The 27723-nt window shown below is 39.2% G+C and overlaps 2 protein-coding genes across 3 annotated transcripts in view; both read left to right on the top strand.

Annotated features, from left to right (window-relative positions):
* Window positions 1-10049, top strand: part of CSF3R (colony stimulating factor 3 receptor) — an 87462-nt gene extending 77413 nt beyond the window's left edge. For both annotated transcript variants that reach the window (XM_077481692.1, XM_077481691.1), the window contains 3 exons: window positions 606-702; window positions 4272-4350; window positions 5562-10049. In XM_077481692.1, the coding sequence (XP_077337818.1) occupies window positions 606-702; window positions 4272-4350; window positions 5562-5993 (608 nt within the window). In that variant the 3' untranslated portion in view covers window positions 5994-10049. The remainder of the gene's footprint in view (window positions 1-605; window positions 703-4271; window positions 4351-5561) is intronic.
* A 15913-nt stretch (window positions 10050-25962) lies between these two features.
* The window catches only part of MRPS15 (mitochondrial ribosomal protein S15), a gene marked incomplete in the record, with an annotated part of 38563 nt that continues 36802 nt past the window's right edge, over window positions 25963-27723 (top strand). Inside the window, 1 exon segment of the mRNA XM_077481690.1 lies at window positions 25963-26185. Within this exon segment, the coding sequence (XP_077337816.1) occupies window positions 26056-26185 (130 nt within the window).

Here is a 27723-nt window from a genome sequence, read left to right as displayed (position 1 = left end):
CCTCCCTCCCTCCCTCACTTTCTTTCTTTCTTTCTTTCTTTCTTTTTTTCTCCCATGCTTCCTTCCTACCTTCCTCTCTCCCACCCTCCCTCCATCCTTCTTTTCCTTTCTTTCTCTCTCCACCCATCCCTCGTTCTCTTTTTTATTTTCCTATATATTACCACACTTTCCAGTATGTAAGGCATCTCATATTCTATTTAACCACACCCCTTTAAACCAATATTTAGTGTAACTGAAACCCAGCATTTTTTCTTTCCAGTTAGGCCACGCCTACAAATTAATATCCCCACCCCTAATTAAAATAATACTCCGCCTACATAAAAATAGTGTCCCTAAAAATTATTTTGAGAATGTTGCCAACTATGCAGTCTGATCCCCCCCCCCCCCCCAATCGTCTGAAGGAAAGTAAACTGGCTGTTTGTTAAGAAAGTTTGGAACTTGTTTTGTTTGTAAAAATAATTCACTGTTCTGTTTATGCGCAATAACTACAAACTTGATGCATGTTTCTGCTGCAGTGGGTTACTACAATGAATTGCACTTTGCATTATGCTATTAAAAATATATATAAATATATAATTTGTTCTGAATCTCTGATTTTCCTCCAGGTAAACCAGACAACACCTTAATGCTCCTAGTTCTATTTCCGGTTTTATTTCTGGTGACCATTCTTGTGTTTATCATCTGTATAATGAAACATGACAGGTAAATCCTGGTTTATGCTATTAGATTCTGATACTGATCATTTCTACTTGTTGACGTACCTTCCTCATAGAACTTCTCTCACTAAACTAAATAATTTCTCACTTCACTAAATAATACCACTGTCTCTTTTCTTGTCCTCATAAGGAATTATAATATCTCCAGCCAGCTAATAACATAATTAACGTGCGGTAATTTTTATTTTATTTTGTAACCCTCGGCTGCTCATCCGTTCACATCTCCATTCCAATTTGCCTGAAGACAAATGCCTGAAGCTCAAAAAAGTTCTGGGTCTTTTTTTGTAGCTCGAACGGGCAAATTTTGGCATTGTTGGAGCTTTTTTTATTGCCATAGAAATGAATAGAAACGTGTTCTTGCGCCCATTTGCGCATTTTTGGCACACATATTTGTGTGATTTTCTGCTCAAACTAAACATTGTAAAACATAAAATAGCAATAATACGTGAATAAATAAATGTAAACTGAATTTACAAATAACTAAAAGTCATCATAAATAAATTAATAATATGTAATAATACATAAAAAAATTATAATTAACCCCAACCTTAAAAAAATTAAATAAATTATTATAAATAATAATAATAATAGTAACTAATTTATTTATTTTGTGTTAGGGTTCGAATGTTTAGACATTTATTATTATTATTATTTTATATTTTCAGGGTTAGGGGTTAATTATTTAATTACTATTACTTATTATTATATTATTATATGTATTTATAAATTATTATTATTATTATTATTATTTATAGATTATATTTATTTATTTGTGTATTTATTTTACATTTATTTATTCATTAATTATTATTATTACAGTATTATTATTAGTAGCAGTAGTATTAACAACTTAACCCTAACAAAAAATAAATAAATAACCCTATGTCATGAAGCTAGTTCAGCTAATACTAATTCTCATACAGCTAATGCAAGTTCTTCTGCAGCTAATACTAATTCTTCCGCAGCTACTGCTCATTCTCTAAATGCTCATTCGCTTAAACAAATTCTCATGCAGCTAATACAAATACTTCTGCAGCTAGTGCTAGCATTGGGGAATGAGCAGTAGCTGCAGAAAAATTTGGATTTGCTGCAGAAGTATTTGCATTGGCTGTATGAGAATTAGTATTAGCTGAACTAGCTTCCTGACATAGGATTTTTTATTTTATTTTATTTCTAGGGTTAAGGTGTTAATACTACTACTACTAATAATAATAATAATAATTAATAACTGTAAAATAAATACACAAATAAATAAAAATAATCACAAATAAGTTCAATAAATGAATACTAAGTAATAGTAAATTAATAATTAACCCCTAATCCTAACCCTAACTCCAACTTTAACTCTAACCCCTTACCCTAACGAAAAAATAATAACAATAAATAAAAAATAAATAAAAGCTTAGGGAAAAGCTAAAAAAAAAGCTGAAATACCTAGCAACAAATGATGCAACAGATAATAATTTTTTCTATTGGCTAATAAAAAAACTCCAAAGCTCAAAATCGTGCGCAAGTTCCGCATAAAAACGCACAAAAAAAACTAGAAAAATGTTTAAAGACACTACACTCAGGTGTGAATGCAGCCTTAGCGCTTTGGAGAGAGATAAGTAAACACAACAGATATATGTTCTTTGCTCACATTTAATGAATGAGGTTTACAACCACTTTAAATGGTTGGACGAGGCTATCTACAATTGGGTAGCAAATGTGTGTTGGGTCTATATGTGTATATAAAAACTCCTCCAACTCCCCTGTGTCCCCTTCCCCAACTTTTCCATCAAAATCAATAGCAGAATTCTAGATGTAAACTTAGACTTTGACCTTCCCTTTGGGCCCCACATCCATTCATTGTCCAAATCATGCTGACTTAACCTCCATAACATTTCCAGAATTTGCCCATTCTTAACAAACACCACAAAGGTACTAATTGACTCTCTTGTTATAATATAACGATTGCAACCACGTACTAGTTGGCTCCCCTTCAGTCTACCCTCCTCCCAAGACATAGTGTTCTCTAGTTCCTTCTTTACCTCCTGTCAAGAACACCTGCAGAACTTCTTCAGAGCCTGCCCCATCCTCTGGAACTCCCTAACCTAATCTGTCAGGCTATCTCCTACTCTGTGCACCTTCAGGAGATCGCCGAATACACATTTTTTCAGGAAAGGCCCCTTTCACACTTGTGCGATCATTCATGTATGTGCAACTTCAAGTCGTGCCGACTTCAAAGTAGTTCCTGTAATACTTTAGTCTAACTTTCATGCGAGTAAGGTCCATATACAGGCATACCCCACTTTACGGACACTCACTTTACACACACCCGCGAGTACAGACATACCCATGAGTGTACGTAAAAGTGTCTCACAAGTACGAACAGGGGCGGCAGGAGTGCGGCTCGCACCTGGGTGTCACCAGGCCCACATGTCCTAACAACAAGGCACCGCTCGGCTCTGTTCAGGGCAGGCACCAGCATTAGGCAGCTGCTATTCAGTGTCACATTCTCCACCAACATCCTCGGTTGGCCTTTCTGTCCTGCCCCATAAATTTCCGCTCAGTCCAGTGTCCTCCCTTTGCACAGAGGCCTCCGGTGCATACTTCTGCTGGACAAACTTCCAGCACTCTGGTTCAGCCTATGAGAGCCAGCTTCCCGAAATGACGAGGACACCACAGGCTTGTCTCCCAGCCCTGCCCGTTCACAGAGGTCTCCCATAGAGATCCCATGGAGTGGAGATGCGGCCTCCCATGCTGATCATCCGCTCTGTGCTGCTGCTGAAGGGAGCTGAAGCAACAATAAACTAGTGCTGGGAGGGCAGCTGGCCGCAACACTCTATGCTTTTTCACAAACTACAACAGCCAAGTGGACACAAGTGCCATAGCCAGACCATGATAGCCAGAATCTACATCAATCTGACCCTGCACCATGGTCACGGTGTGTGAGACCACCCCACCACCCCTGGGGACAGGGACTACCTCACTTCCCCTGGGGACAGGGACCACCCCACTTCCCCTGGGGACAGGGACCACCTCATCTCCCCTAGGCACAGGGACCACCCCATCACACCCTGGGGACAGGAACCACCCCATCTCCCCTGGGGACAGGTACCACCCCCTCACCCCCTGGGGACAGGGACCACCCTTCCTCTCCTACATCTGTAAATGACTATTGCAATGCAGTAAATGCACTTACATTTTCGTTTTATGTATATGCGCTGGTTCCATTGTGTACTTAAAAGTAGGGTATGCCTGTACCTCAAGTTATACTGGCATTCCCCGAAATCGCAGCAAAACCGCACAACTTTGAAGTTGCGGTAGTGTGAAAGGGGCCTAAGCCTTTACCTGAAAACTGTACTTCTACTTCTTCCATCAGTACAACCCCTTAAAGTTATTATCTTTTGTTTCACTTCAAGCACTGATTAAAATATTCCTCATATTCCAACTTTGTTCAAGATCAGCTTAAATATATTGTTTCTATACCTTTATTTTGTGGCTTGGTATTTTGCAAAAATGTAATTGTCTATGCCTCCTTCACCAGTAATGATTGTTTTTTTGCTTTGACAGGATGAAGAATCAACTCTGGCCAACAGTTCCAGATCCAGCAAAAAGCCGTATGGGCAAATGGACCTCTTCCATGGAGCAGGTAATGTAATCTTTACACTGCACTGATCAATGTACATATTTTACATTAAGTAGTAAAACTAGTAACTATGGGCCCAAGGCCGCATCATACTAAAGCCTTGGCACCCACCCATACACATACACACTGCACCACTGAAAAAGATTTCCTGGCCACAGACTGTTATGCCCTGTACACACGATCGGACATTCTGACAACAAAACCGTGGATTTTTTTTCTGACGGATGTTGGCTCAAATTTGTCTTGCATACACAGTCACACAAATGTTGTTGGAAATTCTGATCACCAAGAACGTGGTGACATGTAACACGTACGATGAGCCGAGAAAAATTAAGTTCAATAGCCAGTGTGGCCCTTCTGCTTGAGTCCGAGCATGCGTGGAATTTTGTGCGTCGAACTTGGGCACACACACTCAGAATTACTTTGTAGTCAGAAAATTTGAGAACCTGCTCTCAAACATTTGTTGTCGGTAATTCCGACAGCAAATGTCCGATGGAGCATACACACGGTCGGAATTTCTGACAACAAGCTCACATCGAACAATTGTTGTCGGAAATTCTGACCGTGTGTACGCCGCATTAGTCTTGTGCTTGTGGTACCTTGTAGTTCGCTATGAGAAAAGCTGTTATTTGTTAATCTTGTGCTTGTGGTGCCCTGCAGTCTGCTATATAAAAAGCTGTTATTTGTTATACCGCACAAATATATTTTTTTTCAGTTTGCAAACTGAAGTTTTTACATGTTTTTTTTTAAGTGTCTTAAAACAGGAGTTTTTTTTAATTGACATGAAGTAGAAAACATAGTAAAAAGTCTTGATGTCAATGCTATGTGCAGTGCAAACAAGGGGGTGCTACAGTAAACAAGAGAGCTGGCGCAAATGCAGATTATGGAGCCATTTGCAGATGCTTCTAAGTAGACAGAAAAAGTAGAGAAATGCTATAAGGAACAGGCATCAAGCTGAACATAGCTTGACAAAGGGAAGAGATAGAAATCTCTGCCAGTAGGTATAACTAAGGAAATAAATGCAGTCCTACAGTAACAATTCTGCTAAAATTCATAGACAAAGTTCCCGGCACCATGCAGAATATTTACTCCTGGGTACATTGAAACATGAACATGGCTTAGAATTAACTTTTTTACCCTAAGTAAAAATAAAAAATAAATTTTTTTCTGCTTTACTAAAGCATTGCTTAAATGTTGTTTTTTTCTCTTTCTAGATGCCTAGATTAATGGTTAACCCCACTGATATTTCTCAGTTCTTAACAAGTGATCTATCCATCGTGGAGGGATTGCAAGAAACGAAACCACTCACTGAAAATCATACTAAAGAGGCACCTGTGACCAAGACAAATGAAATAAATAATTGGAGGTTCTATGTAAATACGGACACTGTACAGTATGCTCAGGTGATCACTGGAGGCTACCGTGAACAAAGCCCTCCAACCTCGATCTATGTGAGGTCTGACTCCACACAACCACTCTTATGTGATGTGTCTCCCAGTCCCCAAAATTATGAGAACATGTGGTTTCACAGCCAACACCAAGAAGACAGTGTGTTCTTGGTGGAAGAAGAAAACGTGATGGATTTCCCTCTTCTCCATGCTTTAGAAATCACTGGGAATGATGAAAGCTTTCATTTGTTTAACTGAGTGTTTCAGATGTTGTTATATTGAAAATACATTAAAAAAAAAGGTGCATATTTCATCACATAATCATGCATTGCACATTATAGCACACACTGTACATATTGCTCATGGCACATTAAAATATATCTCATATATGTAAGACAACTCATAGACTTGGGTTGTGAGAAAAAGCAGGGCAGCACTGAAAAACGGGAAGCAGAGTTAATGTCATGATCAAATATGGCTGCCACATGTACATGCATGATTACAAACTATAAATAGAAGGAAGGATTTTTTTGTTTTTGTTTTTTAACATTAAAATATGTTGATAAAATTATTTGCATTAAGCTGAACCCTTTCTACATGTACGTAACCCTTTCCTTCCCTTTAAAGCAAACACCAGCCACTAGTAAAAAGCCTGGAGGCCACAATCTTCTCCTGGCTAGTTAGTAGCAAAAAAATGTGATTGCTAAAAGAGAAGTCAGTCTTCTAAAATGAATTATAGGACTGTAAGATTAGTAAATTGGGTAGGTATCAGGATTTGGTAAGATGATGGCATTCATTGTGGTGCTCTAAGGCTAATATGAGAGATTATATTGAGAGAGTGTATGGTGTAATATTGCTGTAAATATTAAAACAGCAGGAGTGTGTTAAAAAAGGTGGATACAAAACTAAATACAACAGCAAATCTTTGCAAGATTTAGAAGCAATAAGCATGACCAAACAGTTTTTTTGTTTTTTTTTTGTTTGTTTTTTAGTGATAACTATTACTTTGCAAATATATTGATTACAGCACACAGCAATTACAGCTTTTTTCTTTTTCTTTTTTATGATAGAGTTCACATTGCAGTAAGCTCGAATAAGATGTATTTTGAAATATAATGCTAATATTAAACAAACATTTGCTTGAGCTAAGTATTTTATTCATAAATAAGGAAAATAGAATGTATTAGATTTAACAGCACTTTTTTTTAAGAAAAGTGAAACTTTAAGTTGACATATATCAACATTTTTCTGATAAATATATACCTCAAATAACATAAAGCTAAATAAACATATTAGACAATACAAAAAGCAGGTAACAATACCCCTTAACTGGTGAAAATTAACAGTTTTTGTACTAGATGTTCCTTTGTCGTGGCAGAGCACTGAAATACTAAGAAATCTTAAAAATGGCCAAACATTTTGAAAATGATAACTTTTCAAAGATTTGAGATTATCCTTTAAAATATAATAACTAAAGCTTTTTGATATGATACAAGGTAACAAAAAAAAAAATAGACTACAATTTCTGAATGCAGCTACTTCACAGTGTGACTACATTCAGAAGGAGCTTCCAAAATTATTTAAAGCGGTATTAAACACAAAAACAAAAATATACTATAATGTAGCTTATCAACCACCAGATGTGGTGGCTGCATTAGTTCACTTTTTTCCCTCTGTTTTCACCTGGGGCTCTGGCCAACAACACACTTCCCGTATTAGAGTGCCCCCAATCTGGAAGAATGTATATAGGGCCACCTTTGGACAGCAGTATTATTAATCTGGGGGGAGGGGAGTGCAAGATTTACCAGCAGATTTAGATACACTAAAACATTAAAGCCAAGCTCCAGCTAATGTTTTATAAGCAGTTACAGTAGACAGTTTTTTTTTTCCTTTTGGGATAAAGGTTTTTTTAGAAAAAAAATGAATATTGTAAACACCCCTTTCAGTAGTAAATCGTTTGTCTTAACCCTCTAACTACTACGTTTGAAAGTGAGCTTGTTCTTTTGAAAAACAACATAATTACTGGCCAGATCACCAGATGAAAATGAAAGAAAAAAAGACAACGAATGCAGCCACCACATCTAAGAATTAGTAAGCTGCAATATAATAAATGTTTGCTTTTGGGTTTAATACCGCTTTAAAGATGAATTGAATCCTCTTAATTTATTATTGTAATGCATTCAGGCTGCATATACAGTAATAAGAATGTCTTCCTTTTTTTCCAAAGGGAGGTGCTGCCAGCAAATCATTCTACTCCCTGTAAGCAGAACTGTTTATTACAACAGTGTTCAGTGGGTCATTTCATTTAGCTAGGCTGCTCCTTTTGTTTATGAGAGGGTAGTTTTGAATCTTCTAGTACTGCCAACACAGGGTTTCTAACAGTAAAAGTAAAAAGAGGCAAATGTATTACTGCATATGCAGACTGACTGCATTATAGTAAAAATCAAGAGGGTCTAATTGGCCTAAATTAAGAAGCTACGCGTTTCATCATTTCACTCACCAATAACCACCATGTAATTTTCCCCTTGGGTGCAGTAGGCCTGTTTTTGCAGGTGGCAGATAGGGGATTTCTGAATTATGAGTACTCAAAAAGAAAGAAAACATCAACTTCCATACCACCTTACCTGGAAAAGCTTGTACTAAGGGACAAGTCCAGCAAATCTGGAGCTATTCAACATCTGGCCCTATGCCTTGTTCTTAAAGTGATATTAAACCTTAATTTTTTTTTATTACAATAACAAATATGTCATACTTACCTGCTCTGTGCAATGGTTATGCACAGAGCAGCCCAATCCTCCTTTTCTGGGGTCCCCTGCTGCCGCTCTAGGACCCTTTCTCTACCATTTTCCCTGAGGGAATCTATGCATGCTAGCTCCCATGCTCCGCTACTGTGCCCATCGGCACAGGCAGCGAGACTCTGACCCACTTCCTCGTCACTGAAGTTGATTGACAGCCAATAGCTCCTGCTGCTATCAATCTGCCCAATAAAGAGAGAAACAACTGTTCTCGTGCACATCGCTGAATCAGATTGGGCTCAGCTAAGAATAAGGGTGGGGGCCAGAGGGGCTCCTGCAGCACAGAAGGCTTTTTACCTGAATGCATAAAATGCATTCAGGTAAAAAACCTTGAAGCTTTAGAACCACTTTAACTTTAATCCCCACCCCCATCGAACTTTGGCCATATCTACTATCATGGACACCAGAGGAACAGTGCTTATCCTGCGTCACTGCAGACTACCTAGTCTCTTCATTATCAAAAAGAAGATGGATGTAAGAGGTGGGTGTCAGAGTCTCTTCTCAAACTGCTGCTTGGGGTTTTCTCTCATCTTAGGGTAGTAATTATGTTCTTCATCTAAAAAGCTATGCCTAGGTATAAGAAACAAAAGCAGAATGAAGGGAAGGTGTCATGTACCTGGTCAAGGCTGAGTTGACAAGAGGACTTCCCTTAGACCTCCTGTTCCTTTTTCCCTGGGGTTAAGGACAGGGAATAACAGGGGAGCAGGGTGACACAGGTGCCTGAATGTGATCCGGGCCAGGATATACTAAAGTCTATGCAGCAAGCAACTAGTAGCTGGCAGATGAAGAAGCTCTGGTGCGTGGACAGGCAAACAGGAGTCAGCAACAAACAGTGGGCAGAAGTACAGAATCAGTAGACAAAAGCATAGTTGTGCAGCTTTAAATATGCCGCTGGTCACCAAAATATCTGTGCTCATGAGCACGCTTATCCAGGTTAATGTGTGTGCACATGCATAAAGCGTACATGCGATGAGGCATGTATGGTTCTTCTGTGTGCAGAAGAGTACTGGTCACTCGGTATATAAAAAATTCTTAACTGAACATTTTATTTTATTTTTGCTGGGAAATTCACCCTACATGTGAACATTTCTATTATAGTATACTGTATTGTAGAAGTCAAAAACACAATTCTTTTTGGCACTTTATTTTTTCAAGTAAACATGTTATCCTCATTGAGTAGATTTTCAAAAAAAATTTTACTTTACCATTATTATAGCAGAAGTTCTTATCTATCTTCACAGTTGTTCTTTATTAATTTACTTATACACTATAATATGGCAGTAAACATTTGTGTTATCCACAGTATAAGCAATTTTTTTTTAATGTTTTATTCAAGTGGACATGAATAGTTTGAACTGTTCTTTGGATTGTTCTTAAATAGATATGCATTATGCTAAACTGTAATTTAACATTATGTAGTTTTTTTGACATTTCAAGAGATGTATATTTCATAAAAGAGTCATATCAATAAACATTTTATATATCTATTTTTTAAATAAATACATATATTTTTAAATCATGCTAATGAGTTATCTATTAAAATATTTTGTGAGATTCCTGAAGAGTTTACTAAAAGACTTTTAATATTTAATGCCAATATTCAATATTAAATTTGCAGATATTCAAAAGCAACACCATGATATTATTGGTGGAGCTGGAAGCAACATTTCCATGAGAAAAGGGAACTCTATTTCCATGAATTTTCCAGGACAGCCCGTGAGATATAGGCACCTCCTTTAACAGAAACAGGAAATGCATCACTAAAAATACTTTAAAAGAAAAGTCCTTCTGTTGAACTGGTCAAGAATCTGAAGCCGAAACCTGAACAAAATATATGGAAAACATACCAGAAGGGTGGAAATCTGGTTGTCCTGGAAGACTCTTGAAAATAGAGTTACCAGGAAGTCTAAAGCTGCGTACACACAATTGGATTTTCCAACGGGAAATGTTGGTGGTAAATTCAACCGTGTGTATGCTTCATTGGACAATTGTTGACGGACTTTCCGCCAACAAATGTTGGCTAGCAGGTTTTCAAATTTTCCGCGGGCAAATGTGTGTTGTCAGATTTTCCGAACGTGTGTACACAAGTCCGTCGGACAAAAGTCCAAAGTACAAACATGCATACTCGGAAGCAAGGATGAGCCAGAAGCGGTCGGTCTTGTAAACTAGCATTCATATTGGAAAATTAACATTCGTGAAGTGGCATATTATGAAATCTCCAAATGCAGAGCACAATTCTCTTCTTCTTTAATGGGATAATAATAATGAAGCTGCTTTGCTGGTGATACTGATGGAGTTATTGCAAACAAATTTTTAAAGGCTTTTTTTTCTAGTCAAGAATAATATCAAGAATAATATTATTATGCTTTTTTTTTATTTGGGCAAGTTACCACAATACCATTATCCCGTAGTTTTAGGATCAAAGATACAACTATGTTGTTGTCCCTTGTCAATTTTACATTGTATTTTTTAAAATCTAACTGTCTACTCCCAATCTGTCATTTGACTTAAAACACATAGCCAAGTATTATTCTACACATTTTTTTTGTGCATTCAAAAAAATTAAAAAATTAAATTAGATATGCTATCTGCCAATAGAACTTAACCAAAAATTGCATTCTATGCATCCAAAAAATATAGAAAATATACCAAATCAAATCATTATTCAACCAAAAAAATAATGTCAAATAACTCCAAGGCCAATAACGCACAATCTCCTCCGATTCCGCCACATGTCTGGTTGACGACCGGCCGTTGAGAAACAAACTGAAAAGCACAAAATTAAAAGCGCTAAATGAAAAATGCAAAAAGAAAAGAATGAATCACCACTCACCAAACTTCTAACAGAAAATTAGCAGAAGGCGCCTAAAGGGTGGCGCTAAAGAGCTGATAAACCACATAGTATGTCTAGTACGTCACTACGTTTGTAATTGTTGGCCAAGACAAGTTTGGGCCAATGCCCAAGACTCTGGTCAACTAAGGACATATAAATGATGCTAAGATTGTGTGACCAATGTAACAAGCTGGTTGAAGAATTTTAATGCACCATCTATGTAGTTACTTTTACTCATTGCAGTACATCGAATGCACAAAAAGCATAAAATTTAAGAAAACTGCATGAACAGAACATACATGCATTGACTAGAGCTCAGTTAATGGAAACACAAAAAGACTCACTCAAGCACTACCGCTATATCGGAAGATGTATAAGTTGGCTACTGGCTATAGCGTTCAGTGCAGATCCATAGTAAACATGAGGCAGCAACATGATTGCTTCTTCATTAAGGAACTTTTATTGTACAACAGCAATGACAGAATCCAATAAGATGCTATCGCATTTCAGTGAAAGCCTTCCTCATAGTATGCTATGAGGAAGGCTTCGGCTGAAACGTGGTAGCATCTTATTGAGGTCTGAGTTAAGGTGGGGATAAAACAACACCTTGTACAAAATATAGGCACATAAGAAAAGTTTGCTGCAGAAGCATACATCCAGCGATTTTCCAACACCTACATCCTTGTAAATGAATGAGACAAAGCCTAGTGCTTTGAAACATACATCATCAACTAAAAAAACATGTTCCCCTCCACTGTGCAGTAATAACAGGCTATGCCCAATAAATTGGTGTTATGGTGACCCCCCCATTTGTAGTCCAAGCTATTGTACATCTACTGAAAGGGCTAAGTAATAGGGTGGTGGCTTAAATGTGAACATAACTTTAGTACTTCAGGAAATGTGTGGGGATATCAGAATTCCTATATTATCTATTGTCACAGATGCTCATAACAGCATGAAGATTATTGACAACCATTAAAAATAGTAGTTGAATAATCAACTTTCAATTAGACAAAAAAACATGCAATAAAGTCTGTAAAACCTCAAAAACACTGAATGGCAATACACTGGGTTGCCATGACGTGGCCACTGCAGCTTACGCGTGTATTTGCAAATGTATACAAACTAAACTCCTTGTTTTTTTTGTACAAAGGGAACCCCTTGGTTTTAACATGAACTGATAGACAAGGTCAATTCGGTTTGTTGTAGGCTGGCTGGTAAGTGAGATGGGAATTTTTGTTTGTTGTTTCTTCAAGGGCACAACCTACACCATGTAAAAAGCTAAGCGTTAAATATCTCTTCTGAAACTTAACAAATGCCATGCAGTTCCCTGATGCCAAACACTATATTGACAGAAGCCTCCGCTGCTGCATTACCACACCTGAATGCCATGTTTACTGTGCAGTGAGCCCTGGTTCACATTGCAGCAATTTGGCATGCGATTTGACGAATTGGTGGCTATTGCCGGGAATGACACCATCTGACTCAGTGACGCCGCATTTGTGCCGCTGCACCAATTCCCATAAGTAGTCTCTGTACTACTTTTGGTGACTTTGGGGTGTGATTTCAATAGACATTCTCTGAAACGCAACTGACATGCGAGAATGAAATCGGGCAAGTTGAGCTGAACACGATTTAATTCCCGCTGTCAGTGTGAACCTAGGCTAAAAGAAAAAAATATATATACTGCGATCAGGTGGCAGGTACAGGCACAATCATGTACCTGTACGTCATCTTTTCTTCCGGGTAACGCGCAATGTCATTAGTACAGTGTTAGTGTACAGTATTATCCCTGATCACTGTATTAGTGTCACTAGCGATGTCAGTGTCAATTAGTGACCCTTCCAAACAGAGTTTGTTAACACCAGATTTCCTGCCGAGTGCAGACGTGCAAACTCCACTGCGTGGAGATATTACATAGACCAGGGCGCACCGTTGCCTAGGTAGGAGGGGTGATGCAAGCGAAGGTCAGGCAGCAAGAAGTCCCAGACAACACAGCATTCATCCACCACTCAAGGGAGAGGAGCGGGGGAAAGGAGTTTGTAATGACCCAAAGGGCTCAAACAGAACCCATAGGCAAAAAAGTGGGTACTGGTGAGCGTTTATCCGGCAATTATATGGATGGCAGACGAGGGGTAGGGGTTGGGAAGGGGCAAAGGGAAGGAAAGCAAGGGAGAAGATGGAGCTAAAAGACGACTTAAGGTGGAAACAAATGATGGTACCATAGGAAAAGTTTAAAACTGACAGTTTCATTCAAACCAGGATATACAGTAGCATTGAGATTATGAATTCAGCGAGTTTGCAGTTGTAGCAGTGTTCGATTAACATTGCCAAATCTGGTGTGTGTAGGTATATGTTTAAGGGCCGTGAATTTGATTATGTGTACGTCGAAGTTATGGTAAAGACCAATGTGTCGGCTTACAGCTGTTTCCATCAGATTTTTTTGAATGGTGGATATGTGGTCTTTGATTTGTTTGAAAAAAAAAGGATGTTTTGTTTTGCCTATGTAGAAAACATCCACATAGGCATTTCATGAGTCATACCACCCCTGCTGTTTGGCACGTAACCCTGTGTTTAATTCAGTATGTTTGGCCATTTGGAAAAACAATTTCACAGCTATTTAAGATCAAAGGACAGACATCACATCCACCACAGGCAAAAGTGCCTGTTCTTAATGGATTCCTACTGGTTTCTGTATTGCTGTAATGGCTATCTACCAGGTGACCTCTCAAAGAGGACACTCTTTTATAGGTGATTTCAGGTTATTTTTTTATGTATTTATTAATCGTAGGGTCTGCCGATAATAGGGGCCAGAATTTAGTTAGAATTCCCCTAATTTGTTTATCTTGTTTGCAATATGATGTTGTTATTCTTACAGATTTTAAGATGGTTTTATTGGACCTAGTTGGAATAATCAAAGATGTTCTTTCTTTTCTCTGGGTTTTAGTATATGCTTTTTTAAACAGATATGGCTATACCCCCAATCACGCAGCCTTGAGTACTGTTCCCAGACCGCCTTGGAGAAATCTTCCTCTTTACTGCAATTTCTTTGAATACGAAGATATTGACTGTATGGCATGCTTTTCAATAGGGGTGCTGGATTAGAGCTGGTGGCGTGCAAGAGGGTATTACCCACAGAGGGCTTTCTATAGGGGGAGAAGCCTAGTAAATCATCTTCATTGATAAATATTTCCAAGTTCAGAAAGCTGATTCTGGAGAGATCACAAGTCATAGTACATTACAAGTTGTATTCATCATTGTCAATGATGTTCATGAACAGCTCTAATTCTTCTCTCGTGCCTGACCAAAATAAAAGAATGCCATTGATATATCGATGACAACAAATGATATGTTTAAAGTGGAGTTGCACCCAAGAAAAAAAAAACCATGAGTGTTCCTAAAAAAATAAAAAAAAAGTTTGGATTTTTTTTTTAAACTCACCTCTAAATTCCTGTTGCTAGGGCGTCCCTTGTAGTCTGCCTCCTTCAGTGCCTGGGCTGGTGATATCACTTCCCTCGGTGGAGGAAGGGCTCAGGCTCTGCCCCCTCCCTCTTGTCAATCATCTGGGACACGTGACAGGTCCCAGATGATTGCGTGGCCACTCACGGCACGAGGCGCCGCTTGCACGTGTGCAGTGGGTTACAATGCCGGTGCCGCCGAATGGAGGGGGAGACGAGTGGGGCTTTAAAGCCCTGCATCACTGGACCCTGGGACAGGTAAGTGTCCGATTAATTAAAGTCAGCAGAGAGGTTGTTAGGTTTAGTTTTATACCAGGCCGTATTTTTCATTTCTTTAGTGGTTTGTTGGACAAAGGCCCACATATTTGGGTTATTACTTAACAATGGAAAAGTTTTCAATTTAAAGGAAAATAGTGGGGGGAAGGCCGGACCAGGGGATGCCTCTGGTGAGGGAAAGGACTGTCGTCCATTTCGGTTTGGCCCTCCCTCCAAAGAGCCATAAGATCTTCCATTGTAGTTTCCTCAGAGGACAAAACATGTGAAGAGAGATTTATAATTTAAGTTTTGTTGTTCTATTGGTCCCGGTGGAAGCGAATTGTCCAGAGTTGGACTCTGATTCTGTTCCAGGGTTTTGACAAAAAAAAAAAAAAAGGGACCTGCTTGGTATTTGCTTGTTATGTCATACTCGCAGAAGTAACAATGTTGTTATGATCACTCACCTTAGGTGTTGTAGGCATTGATAGAGCAGGCAAGGAAAGAGACGTAGCTAAAGTAGTGCCTGTGGCAGTGTTCAAAACAAGTGCCAATGTGCTGGGAGTTAAGTTAGAAGAAGGGTGAGAAGTTGTAGGTGGACGTGAATGAGTATTTCTAGACCGACCCAATGTTGGTCGACAATTATACATGGATCCGAAGGTGCGCTTGAAGGAATCCAAAGACTGGGCATCTGAGTCCCCTTTCCTTTTCTTGGGGAGTCTATCCCTAGACAAATCATGATAAATAGTGGATTGGCTGGAAGAAATAGAAGAGGCAGAAGACATGTTAGGAACATCCTCATCTCTATTTGATGGTACAAAATTGCTTTCCTTAGTGAAGTGCCTAGGATGTGTATTTTGATTCCATTTGTAGGCACATCCTCCCTCATGTGCTAATTTGTCTCATGTAAATTTGGTCTTTTTACCTTTTATAACCTCAATAGTGTATTTTTCCTCGTTCAAAAGATTTATTTGTTTTAGAAATAATAAATAACAACAAATACAGAATATTTGACAAAACAAAAATATTAAAATATAACATTAAAGTACAAATGTTATATAAAAAAATAATTAAATACATATAAAAAAATATGCAAATAAATAAAAATAAACCCACTAAAATAAGAGAGGGGTGCTCCATCATTTACAACCTATGGAGATGCATGCAAATTATAACTACAGATATCTAAGTAAAAAGGGAATAAAATACCAAGGAGGAATAATAAACATTCCAAAAAAATAAGTTAAAAAAGTATGGTTATTATATAATCTAGAGAAGACTAGAGTATAAAATTATTTATATCTGAAATGTCAGGAGCTCAATAAACTAGAAAAGACAGAAATATATCAATTTTACATATTTGAGCAAAACGAAATCCTGACCTTAGGTATACTTCAATATAGATAACAAATACTGTAGTATAATTAAAGGTTTTTTGAAGAAGTATGGAAGAGAAAATGGTAAAAGGAGATGGGGACAGAAAGGAGGGGGAGAGACAATTATTTAACTCCAGGTATAAATTATATTTTATATAGCTAAATATTATACCAGAAAGAGAGAGAGAGAGAGAGAGAGAAAATATATACATATATATATAAATTACCATGACCAGAGCGTTCGATTATCAAAATTATCTGACATATAGTATCTAATCCATGGTCTCCATATGTTATTGAATTTTGACAGACGATTCTTATCTAAAGCGTCCATTTTGGCATGTATAAAAGATTGGTTCATTCTAGTTTTGGTTTCTGAAATATTCACAACAGATGTTTTCCATGCATTGGCTACTGTCTGTTTTGCGGCTATCAGAAACGTGAGGAATAGTTTAAATTGGTTCTGTGTGAGAGAATCTGGTTTTAGATTAAGAAGAGCTAGCATTGGGTCTGGTGAAATAGAACAATCGAATAGTTTCGAGATAATCAGAAAGACTTTTTTCCAAAATGAGTACACAATAGGACAATGCCACCAGATGTGCATATAAGTACCCTGTTCTGGACAGCCGCGAAAACAGAGGCCTAAATTATCAATTGTGAATTTGGCTAATCTGGCAGGAACCAAATACCATCTTGTAAGCACCTTATAAGATGTCTCAATTGCCAAAATGTTTGTGGAAGAAGATTTAGTATTAGACCAGATATGAGACCAAGTTTTGGGATCAATCGTGCGCTCAAGATCTTTTTCCCAAGTGGATGTATATGTAGGTACTATTGTGTTAGATTTAGTAATCAATTGAGTGTAAATTGTAGAGATACAACCCTTGGCGTGAGGTTCTTTGAGGCAGATTTTTTCAAATTGGGAAATAGATTGTAGATTTTCACTAGAATTAAGGAAAGGAGTATAAAAAAATTTAATTTGTAGGTATCTAAATAGTTCAGATTGGGGTAACCCCGAAGTATCACATAGTTCTGGGAAAGGCCGTATCGAGGACAATGATGTCAAATCATATAGGCAAGTAATGCCAGCTTTAGACCAGGCTTTAAAAGTTTTAGGATATATCCAGGCTGGGTAGAAGGATGGATTTTTATGGAAGGAAAGAAGTGGGTTATGCAGTGATTGTAAGCCATGTGAAGTCTTATGTTTATCCCACAAAGATAGGGAATGCCTAGTGATTGGATTTTTTAAAGTCTTGCGAACTGCAGGTTGTAACCATAGTAAATTGTTGACAATAAAAGGGTCGCAGTCAATAGCCTCAATGGATACCCATATAGGGATCTCCGTTGTCGAGTGATATTTTGTTAATTGTGCCAACTGAGCTGCTTTATAATATAATGTAAAATCTGGGAATCCCAGACCACCCATACATTTAGGGAGAACTAAGGTATTCTTATGTAGTCAGGGTTTTATTTTACCCCACGTGAATTGTATCGCCTTTTGCTGAATCAATCTGAGAAAATAAGCAGGAATATGAATAGGCAGCGTTCTAAATAAATATAAGAATTTGGGAAGTATGGTCATTTTTATAATGTTAATTTTTCCAAACCATGAGATCGGTAGGGATGACCAGTTTGATAATAGACTGGTGACGTGCTTCAGTAAAGTTGGATAATTTGCTGCAAATAAATCAGAAGGATCAGGAGTGAGTTGGACACCCAAATATGGAAGACTATGAACTACCCATTTAAAGGGTAGAGAATCTTGTAAAGTTTGTTTAACCTTTTCGTTAAGTGAGATATTAAGCGCCAGTGATTTTTGGACATTAACTTTAAGGCCTGAGATAAGCGAAAAATCCTGTAATATAATCATAAGGTTTGGGGCAGAAGTTTGTGGTGAGGATAAAAATAGCAGGATGTCATCCGCAAATAAGCATATTTTATGATGACATCCACCTAAATCTATACCTGTGATTGTAGGTTCCATTCTTATTTTTTCTGCTAGTGGTTCAATTAGCAATGCAAATAATAATGGGGAGAGTGGACAACCTTGACATGTCCCTCTCTGTATATTAAATTCATCTGATTTGTACCCTGCATATTTAATGTAGGCTTTGGGATTTTGATATAATGCGGAAATCCATTGTAAAAAGTGTGGACCAAAGCCCCATTTATTAAGGGTAAATTGCATGTAGGACCATGATACAGTGTAATAGTGTATTTTTCAATGTGTTCCTTGACCTCCTTTTTTCCTGAGCGAACACAGACGAAGCGGTGACCAAGGCATGCTCATGACACCACTTCTGAATCTGCTCAACAAGGGCCAAGATCTCATTTTCCTATTGTAATCAGAAAACAGGAATAATTTCTAAGGAACAAGCTTGTAAATTGAGTTCCCAAGCAAAGAACAGAAATCATTTCTAAGGAACAAGCTTGTAAATTGAGTTCCCAAGTTTGTTTCAAACTGTCATAAATTTTTTTCAAGTTGGGGATGATCTGAATTCTTACCCCCATGGTACAATTTTGCTATCTATATATTTTTGAAAGTACTTTTTATGCCAAAATATACGTACCTTCTTCTCTAGAAGGCGTTGAAGCCTAACAAAATATTTTCCAACATCTGCCTGAGCTTGTGGCTATAAGCCACAAGCTCAGGAATATTGTGGCTATATGGAAAGAACATGGAAAACAAGTTACAATAAAAAAACACAGTATCAATACAGAAATACCAAAGATTGGTGCAATCAAACATTTATAGAAAACAATATAAAGCAATAATATATATTACATCCAAAGTTGTTTACTGAGCTAAAACTATTTTAACAGAAAGGTCCTTTATCTGTAAATAAGGTATATTTTAGCTAGTTTTTACTTATTAAAAAATCTGGCACCCTTGGTTATTTCTACATAAGCAACTTGCTCTGTGAGTATGCTTTAATGCTATTTGTTTCCTTGGTGTGTCACTAATGTTAATTGGTGTCCAGCCTTTCTTTCGAACCTATTAATTAACACCTAACTAACTATTATAGCTTGGTCTTTGTGTACCTTCTGTGGCCGCACGGCACCCCTTGTGTTTTCTGCATTGCCTCGCTGGCCCCTGTCCGGAAGCACTGGGAGGCAAGCAATGAAATGGCTCTAAACATCGCAAACAATAATATTTATTGATTATTTGTTTTTGTTTCTGATTGTTTCATTTAGTATTATGTTATACTATTATGGCATATTTTGTCTTTTGAATAGGGACTATTTACAAAATCCCTGGAGGAAGCCCTTAGTGGCGAAACATGTCAGGATAGACACCCTATCGTCACCACTTTTGTGAAAGAAAAAATAAAATAACTTTCTGTGTGACACAACCAAAAAGATAAGTTGCTCCCTCTATTTTTATACCAATAATAATTGTATCTTTGTATGAATAAAAATGTGTTTTTATGCATAGACTTCTGGCTCTATCGTGTTTATGGCACCGTTAAAAAACCTTCCTGTATATATCCTTGAGGACTATAGTTTTAAAACCATTTTTGACAGTAAAATTAAAAAAATAACAAAACTAAAAACTTTTTATTAGCAAATAACTCTTTGGTCTAGTCCCACGTACAGACTTATTCAGATAGGCAAATTACAATGTAAAGAGGACAATATTCCACAACATCTAATTATAAATTCATATTTTACTAATACAAGATCAGTGCACTAAAATCTAACTGGTTGTTTTGGGTTAAATACATTTCCATTCAAATGTCCAAAAGTATTTCATTTACCACCTCCCACCCACGCTATAGCTGAAAGACAGCTACAGCGTGGGCCTTAATTGCTGGGGGGTGTCCATGTACATCCTCCCAAGGATGCGCCCCCCCTACATGCCCCCTGCGGGGAGTGAGTGGCTTGCTCTGTGATCAACGAGTCAATGAGACTCAGCTGATAACAGATCAGAGTAAAGGGCAGATCCCGACCCCTTCCCACGTGATCAGCCAATGACAGCTGATCGCATGATGCTTTTGTCAGAGGGACATCAGTCCCGATCATGGAGAGCCACCGCTGTTATGCAGTGCCCACCATTGCCACCTACCAGTGCATATAAGTGCTGCCTATCAGTGCCCACCAGTCCCATTCACCAGTGCCACTTATCAATGCCCACCAGTGCCATCTATCAGTGCCCATCAGTAGTGCCATCAGTGATTTATCATCAGTGCCACCTATCAGTGCTGCCTATCAGTGTCACCTACCAGTGCCCTTCAGTGCCACCTATCAGTGCCCATCAGTGCCACCTATCAGTGCCGCCTCATCATTGCCCACCAGTGCCTCTTTTCAGTGTCCATCTGTGCAGCCTTATCAGTGCCTAACAGTGCAGCCTATCAGTGCCCATCAGTGCAGCCTATCAATGCCCATCAGTGCAGCCTCATCAGCGTACATCCGTGAATGAGACAAATTACCTGTTTTCAACATTTTATAACAAACAATGAAACTGATTTTTTTTTCCACAATTTTCAGTCCTTTTATTTGTTTTGTTTTTTAAAAATAAAAAACCCAGCAGTGATTAAATACCACCAAAAGAAAGCTCTATTTGTGTGAAAAAATTATAAAAATGTAATTTGGGTACAGTGTTGCATGACCATGCAATTGTCATTTAAAGTGTGAGAGCGCTGAAAGCTGAATTGGCCTGGGCAGGAAGGGGGTTTAACCACTTCCTGCCTGGCCTATAACAGAATGACGACCAGAAAGTGCTTCTGTTATCCTGATTGGACGTAATATGACACCCAGCAGGATAACATGCCGGTGCGTGCCCGCGTGGGCACGCAGCGTGGTGATCGCGAGTGTGGCGTGTCAGTCTGATACGCCATATCTCCGATCATGATAACAAGCCTCTGAAAGAGGCTTCTTACCACGTGATTAGCTGTAACCAATCACAGCTGATCATCGTGAGAACCAGGAAGTGCCGGCAAATGCCATTCCTCAGTTCGCGCTGACAGGGAGAGCCGATCGGCGGCTCTCCCTGTCAGGGGGTGGGGGGGGGGGCTATGCTGACAATCAGTACATTGATTATCAGCACAGCCCCATCAGATGTGCCAATCAGTGCCCCAATAATAAAGTCTGCCAGTGCCCACCACAATGCCAATTAGTGCCCATCAGTGCCAATCAGAGCCCAGCATTAATACCTGTCAGTACCTACCCAATCAGTGCTGAACATCAGTGCCCTATATTAGTGTCCATCAATGCCACCTGTCAGTGCCAATCAGTGCCGCCTATCAGTGCCAACCAGTGCCGCCAGTCAGTGCCCATCAATGCCACCTGTCAGTGCCCATCAGTGCCACCTGTCAGTGCCCATCAGTGCTGCATATCAATGCCACCTATCGGTGCCCATCAGTGCTGCATATCAGTGCCGCCTATCAGTGTCCATCAATTCTTCAAATCAGAGCCTCCTCATCAGTGCCCATCAGTGCCACTTTATCAGTGCCAACTCATCAGTGCCCATTGGTGCCGCCTCATCAGTGCCCATCAGTGCCGACTCATTAGTGTCTCTCAGTGAAGGAGAAAACAAAATTTTATAACAGAAACAAAGAAAAAGTTTTTTTCAAAATGTCGGTCTGTTTTAGTTTGTTTAGCAAAAAATAAAAACCCCAGTGGTGATCAAATACCACCAAAAGAAAACTCTATTTGTGGGAAGAAAATGATAAAAATCTAGTACAGTGTTGTATGACCGCACAATTGTCACTTAAAGTGCGACAGCACTGAAAGCTCAAAATTTTCCTGGGCAGGAAGGGGTGACAGTGCCTATTATTGAAGTGGTTAAGTGACTAGTAAGCAAGTGGTTAATCTCCTAGCTGTGGTGAAGACATTGCCTTTAAGAATGTTGCCTTTGTGCTAACATCTTTTTCAATCTCATTGTACCCTAAAAAGAGTCACATACTGATGGAAGTTGGCCACCCAAAAGGCGAAAACTCTGCTTGTCTGCCTCCACCTCTCCCTCCACTGCCACATTTGACAACTTTTTGGGGGGGGGCGGGTACCTGGTTTTGCCAGAAGTCTGGCCCCCCTCCTCCTTCCCCCCACAGTTGGCCCATCAACCAAGCACAGCCGCAAGGCTTTACTGCCGGTTTCCCTTAGTCAAGATAGTGGTGCCAGTATCCGATAGCTGACTGCAAAATCAGCTCAGGTGAGGACACCACTGGATTCCTGGACAGGTAAGTGCCCTAATATTAAAAGTCAGAAGCTACAGATAATTCTCCTCTAAAGAAACATTGGGAAAGGAAAGGCTCATTCCTGTTGCTAATCATGATGATGGACAACTGTCAGGAAAAAGGCAGGAGCAATTTCCACCTTCAGAGAACTGGACATAATGTAAAACCATGTAGGCAAAGGGAGGTGTTAGTAAGTATCAGAATAACGGAACAAAAATGTATAGGGCATTACTTGACAAATCATAGCTGCCAGGCAGATTGCCTAAAGTGCTCTCCTCCTCATTTTCTTCTCTAATGCAGTGTATATGTGAACTGGCAGGCTGGATGTTGCAGACTACCAGCTCCTGGTCAGTAGGTGTAAACTCAATTACTAAAACTTCATATATTCTTTACCATGGTAATGTCATTTCTAAAGTTATTATCAATCTTTTTAAATTTTGAACTTTTATTAAGATAATATCTCATTGCTCTCATACATTCTGCTTTGATCAGTAGTATCTCGGAAGTCAGAAGACTGGTTGAGCTGACAATAAATATGGAAAAAAGCTTTGTAGGAATAGGACAGCTGCTGGCACCAAAAGGTGAATATGCCCACACCCTTGTAAAAAACTATATTAGAAAGCAGCGTGTGAATAAACAAAAAGAAAGCAGCACTTGTAAAATAAATAAACCTAACCCTATGATAGGGTCATAATATGCAATTTAAAGTGATACTAAACTAAGAAACCTGCATTCATTACATCTGGTATCCCACAGTACACAGAACATGGAAATGCAATTATTTTAGTAAATATAACCTGCTAAATACCTTTTCTCATCAGCAGTATATAGCAGTTTTATCAGCAGTATATAGCAGTTTTGTGGCTTCTATCAGTGTCCAGCAAGCACAGGTTAAAGCTTGCAGGAGGAGTTTTCATTCTCCTCTGACAGTCTATAAGGCTGCATGACCCCTGACCCTCTGTCTGGACAGTGCTGACTGGCCCTGTGCTGATCACAGGCAGAAAGATCTGGGTCATGTGACAGCTGTATATTGATTAGGAAAAAGTTACTTTTTTTTTTTTTATTACAATGCTAAATCTTGTATCTCCTTGAAGTGGAGAGACCCACATCCATCCACGCTATCATAAAAACATTATTATAACTAGCAGTTGATTGATGACATTCTGGTTGCTCACTAATTTCTTGTCCCTTACCCCCTAACCCAGTGGATCTCAACCTTAGTCCTCAAGTACGCCAACGGGCCATGTTTTCAGGTTTTCCTTTATCTTGCACAGGTGTAAATGGCTTGTTATTTTGGACAGCTATTTTATTTAAGAGAAATTCCCAAGACATGGCCTGTTGGGGATACTTGAGGACTGAGGTTGAGAATCACTGCTCTAACCTACATTCCCCTCTTTTCCCTTTTGTTTTCTTTATTTACACGTTTTAGGAATAAATGCAAAGGAAGTGAATTCGTTTTTTCCTTTATATTAATCTACTTATTATTCATTTTATACGTTATTTTTAATTGTTTATATATTATATGTGACATTTGAACTATATTGTTCATTATTTAGATATGCATCCAATTTACTGATACTGTGTATGCTGCAGTCATATATGTATTTTATTGCCAAACCTACATTTTTTACTCACATAAAGAAAATACAAAAAAAATACAAATAAAATAATAATAATTACAATGTCATCATCTATATACAGAAATAGAAGGGACAATGTAAATCAAACCGTTTGTGTTCAGTATCACTTTAACCACCCCGTGCCCGCGCTATAGCCAAATGACGGCTACAGCATGGGTCTTAATTGCCGCAAGGCCCTCACAGGACGTCCTCCCGAGTATGAGCTGCCTGCGCTCTGTGATCACCTAGTCTATGAGACTTGGTTGATTACAGATCGGAGCATGGGGCCGATTCCAGCCCCTTACCATGTGATCATCTGTCAGCCAATGACAGCTGATCACGTGATGTAAACAGAAAGATCAGTAATCTTTTTTTTTTTTTCTTCCTGATGTCAGCATGAGGGGAATAAAAGACGATCACAGGCTTCTGTCAAAGGGACATAGGTCCCTCACACAGAGAGCCGCGGCTGCCGCATCTGTGCCCACCAGTGGCACCTATCAGTAACCACCAGTGCCCACAGTGCCACCTATCAATGCCCACTAGTGCTGCCAATTAATGCCCATCAGTGCCTCATCATCAGTGCAACCGATCAGTGCTGCCTATCAGTGTTACCTACCAGTGCCCATCATTGCCACCCACCAGTGATCATTAGTGTCCATCAGTGCCGTCTATCAGTGTCCTTCAGTGCCACCTATCAGTGCCCTTCAGTGACGCCCAAGTAAATAGCTGCGGCCGGCAGCATTGATATGTAAATAAAGGTGGCATTCATATTTATATCTTGCCCCCTGCAGTGAGGAGATGATGTACTGTAACTTCTAGCAACCAATCAGTGAGCAGTATTACTGTACAGTAATTTCTAGCTACCAATTAACAAGCAGAAATTATTTTCTGTAACCTCTAGCAACTAATCAGTGAGCCGTAATGTGTGCTGTAACCTCCAGCAACCAAGCATTAAGCAGTAATGATATGTTGTAACCACTGGAAACCATTCGCAATTGCTGCCTTACCTGATACAGTAAACTGATTTTAAATCTAGCTGCTATTGTATGTCTCAGAGCAGGTGGAGAGTGAAATTGCATGGGGGGGGGGGGGGGGCAAGAAAATTTTTGCCCAGGGTCCAATCAATATTAAAGATGGCCCTGCTTATCAGTGTTCATCAGTGCAGCTTCACCAGTTTACATTAGTGAAGGAGAAAAATTACCTGTTTTCAAAATTTTAAAACAAACTATGAAAGTTTGTTTTTTTAAGCAAAAAATAAAAACCCCAACAGTGATTAAATATCACCAAAATAAAGCTCTACTTGTGTGAAAAAATATAAAAATTTAATTTGGGTACAGCGTTGCATGACCGCACAATTGTCATTCAAAGTGTGACAGCACTGAAGGCTGAAAATTGGCCTGGGCAAGAAGAGGGTTTAAGTGCCCAGTAAGCAAGTGGTTAAACCCACAAAGTGCTTTTTTTTACCACTGCTATTTCCTTTATTTTGGCTCTTGAAGTGTACAAGCGGAGAAATTGGATGAAAGGTTTAGCACTGCCAAACACTATTTGAAAGATAAAACGTGTATTTTATATACAACTATATGGATCAGACTAAAACGAGGGACAGATTAGGAGGAAAGAGGGCCAGTTGGCAGCTGTTATTTCCACGTAAACATTACAAGTCATGTGACACAGAGTGAGCACAGACGTGTCTCAATACTCCCCTCTAGTGGACAGTCAAGCGTCCAACGAGATCTGCGCTCGATTGGTGGAGCCTAGACAAGATGTCTGCGCCCTTGTGAGAACTGTCAGTGAGCGGCGAGTTGGTGACAATGTTGGGGCTGAGGAGAGCGGTGTGTGAAGTACTGGGCCGGGGAGTCGGCTCTGACTTGCTGTCTGCAGGAAGGCAGGTTATTAGATGTCAGCCATGGATTGGAGAGAGAGTGAGCCGGCCTGCAGCAGGTAAGTGTGTGCGAGGGGGCTCCTCGTGTCTGTACGGGGCACCTTGACTTTACTACATCCCAGATATTGGGCACAGCGCTGATCGATCATTGGATGATCCCTACAGAGGACTCCACACTGACACATGGGGTGCACCATGTCAGGCCCACAGCTAAACATTGAATTAGAAATGATTGGGCTTATAGAAGAATCCGGTCACATCTAATGTGCAGGCTTTACACAGTACACACTTTGCAAAAGAAGACTGATCTTCTGAATGTATATGTATTACTTTACTGCCTAGAAGCCTGCAGAGCATTGCACCATCAGTGTATTGTGGGTGGACTGCATAGGTTCTTGTATTCACACACAGAGGGGATTTACTAACACTGGTGCAGCTCTGCATAGTAACCAATCAGCTTCCAGGTTTTATTGTCAAGGCTTAATTGAACGAGCTGAAGTTAGAAGCTGATTGGCTACTGTGCACAGCTGCAGCAGATTCTGTACCAGTAAATCTCCCCCATAGTCAGTCGGAGTGTGGGTAGCATAATAAGCCCAGTTGGGATGGAATCCATTTCAAGTTTATGTCCAGCCAAAACTTTTTTTAATGTTTGCGCGCTTTTCATCTGGTAAGACGTTGTCACCAGGACAGTCATTGAAGGGTAAGCTTTTTAACACAGCTCCAGATAGCAGTACACAGTTGACAAGGGTTCTAACTCTTTGCCACTCTATTCAGAGCTAAATCCAGAGGATTTGGCTGGGCATACACTTTAACCAGTTCAGCCCCAGAAGATTTAACCCCCTTCATGACCAGGCCATTTTTTGCGATTTGGCACTGCGTTACTTTAACCACTTACAGACCGGACCATTTTGCTGGTCAAAGACCAGACCACTTTTTGCAATTCGGCACTGCGTCGCTTTAACTGACAATTGCATGGTCGTGCGACGTGGCTCCCAAACAAAATTGACGTCCTTTTTTTCCCCACAAATAGAGCTTTCTTTTGGTGGTATTTGATCACCCCTGCGGTTTTTATTTTTTGCGCTATAAACAAAAATAGAGCAACAATTTTGAAAAAAAAAACGCATTATTTTTTTACTTTTTGTTATAATAAATATCCCCCAAAAATATATATTAAAAAAAGTTTTTTCCCTCAGTTTAGGCCGATACGTATTCTACATATTTTTGGTAAAAAAATCGCAATAAGCGATTATTGATTGGTTTGCGCAAAAGTTATAGCGTTTACAAAATAGGGATAGTTTTATGGCATTTTTATTAATAATTTTTTATTATCATTTTTTTACTAGTAATGGTGGCGATCAGCGTTTTTTTTTTTGGTGACTGCGACATTGTAGCTGGCACATCGGACATTTTTGACACATTTTTGGGACCATTGTCATTTATACAGCACTCACTGCTATATAAATGCAGTGATTCCTGTGTAAATGACACTGGCAGTGAAGGGGTTGACCAGTGGGTGGCAGTGTAGGGGTTAAGTGTTCCTAGGGGTGTGTTACTAACTGTGGGGGGGCTGGGCTTTCATTTAGTGAACACTGATCTC

The sequence above is a fragment of the Lithobates pipiens genome, unplaced genomic scaffold, assembly GCF_037356315.1.
Source record: "Lithobates pipiens isolate NorthernLeopardFrog02 unplaced genomic scaffold, aLitPip1_a1.2 Scaffold_16, whole genome shotgun sequence".
In the NCBI taxonomy this organism is placed as follows: domain Eukaryota; kingdom Metazoa; phylum Chordata; class Amphibia; order Anura; family Ranidae; genus Lithobates; species Lithobates pipiens.
Note: the sequence above shows the minus strand (reverse complement) of the source record. Positions and strands in the feature narration are given on the sequence as shown.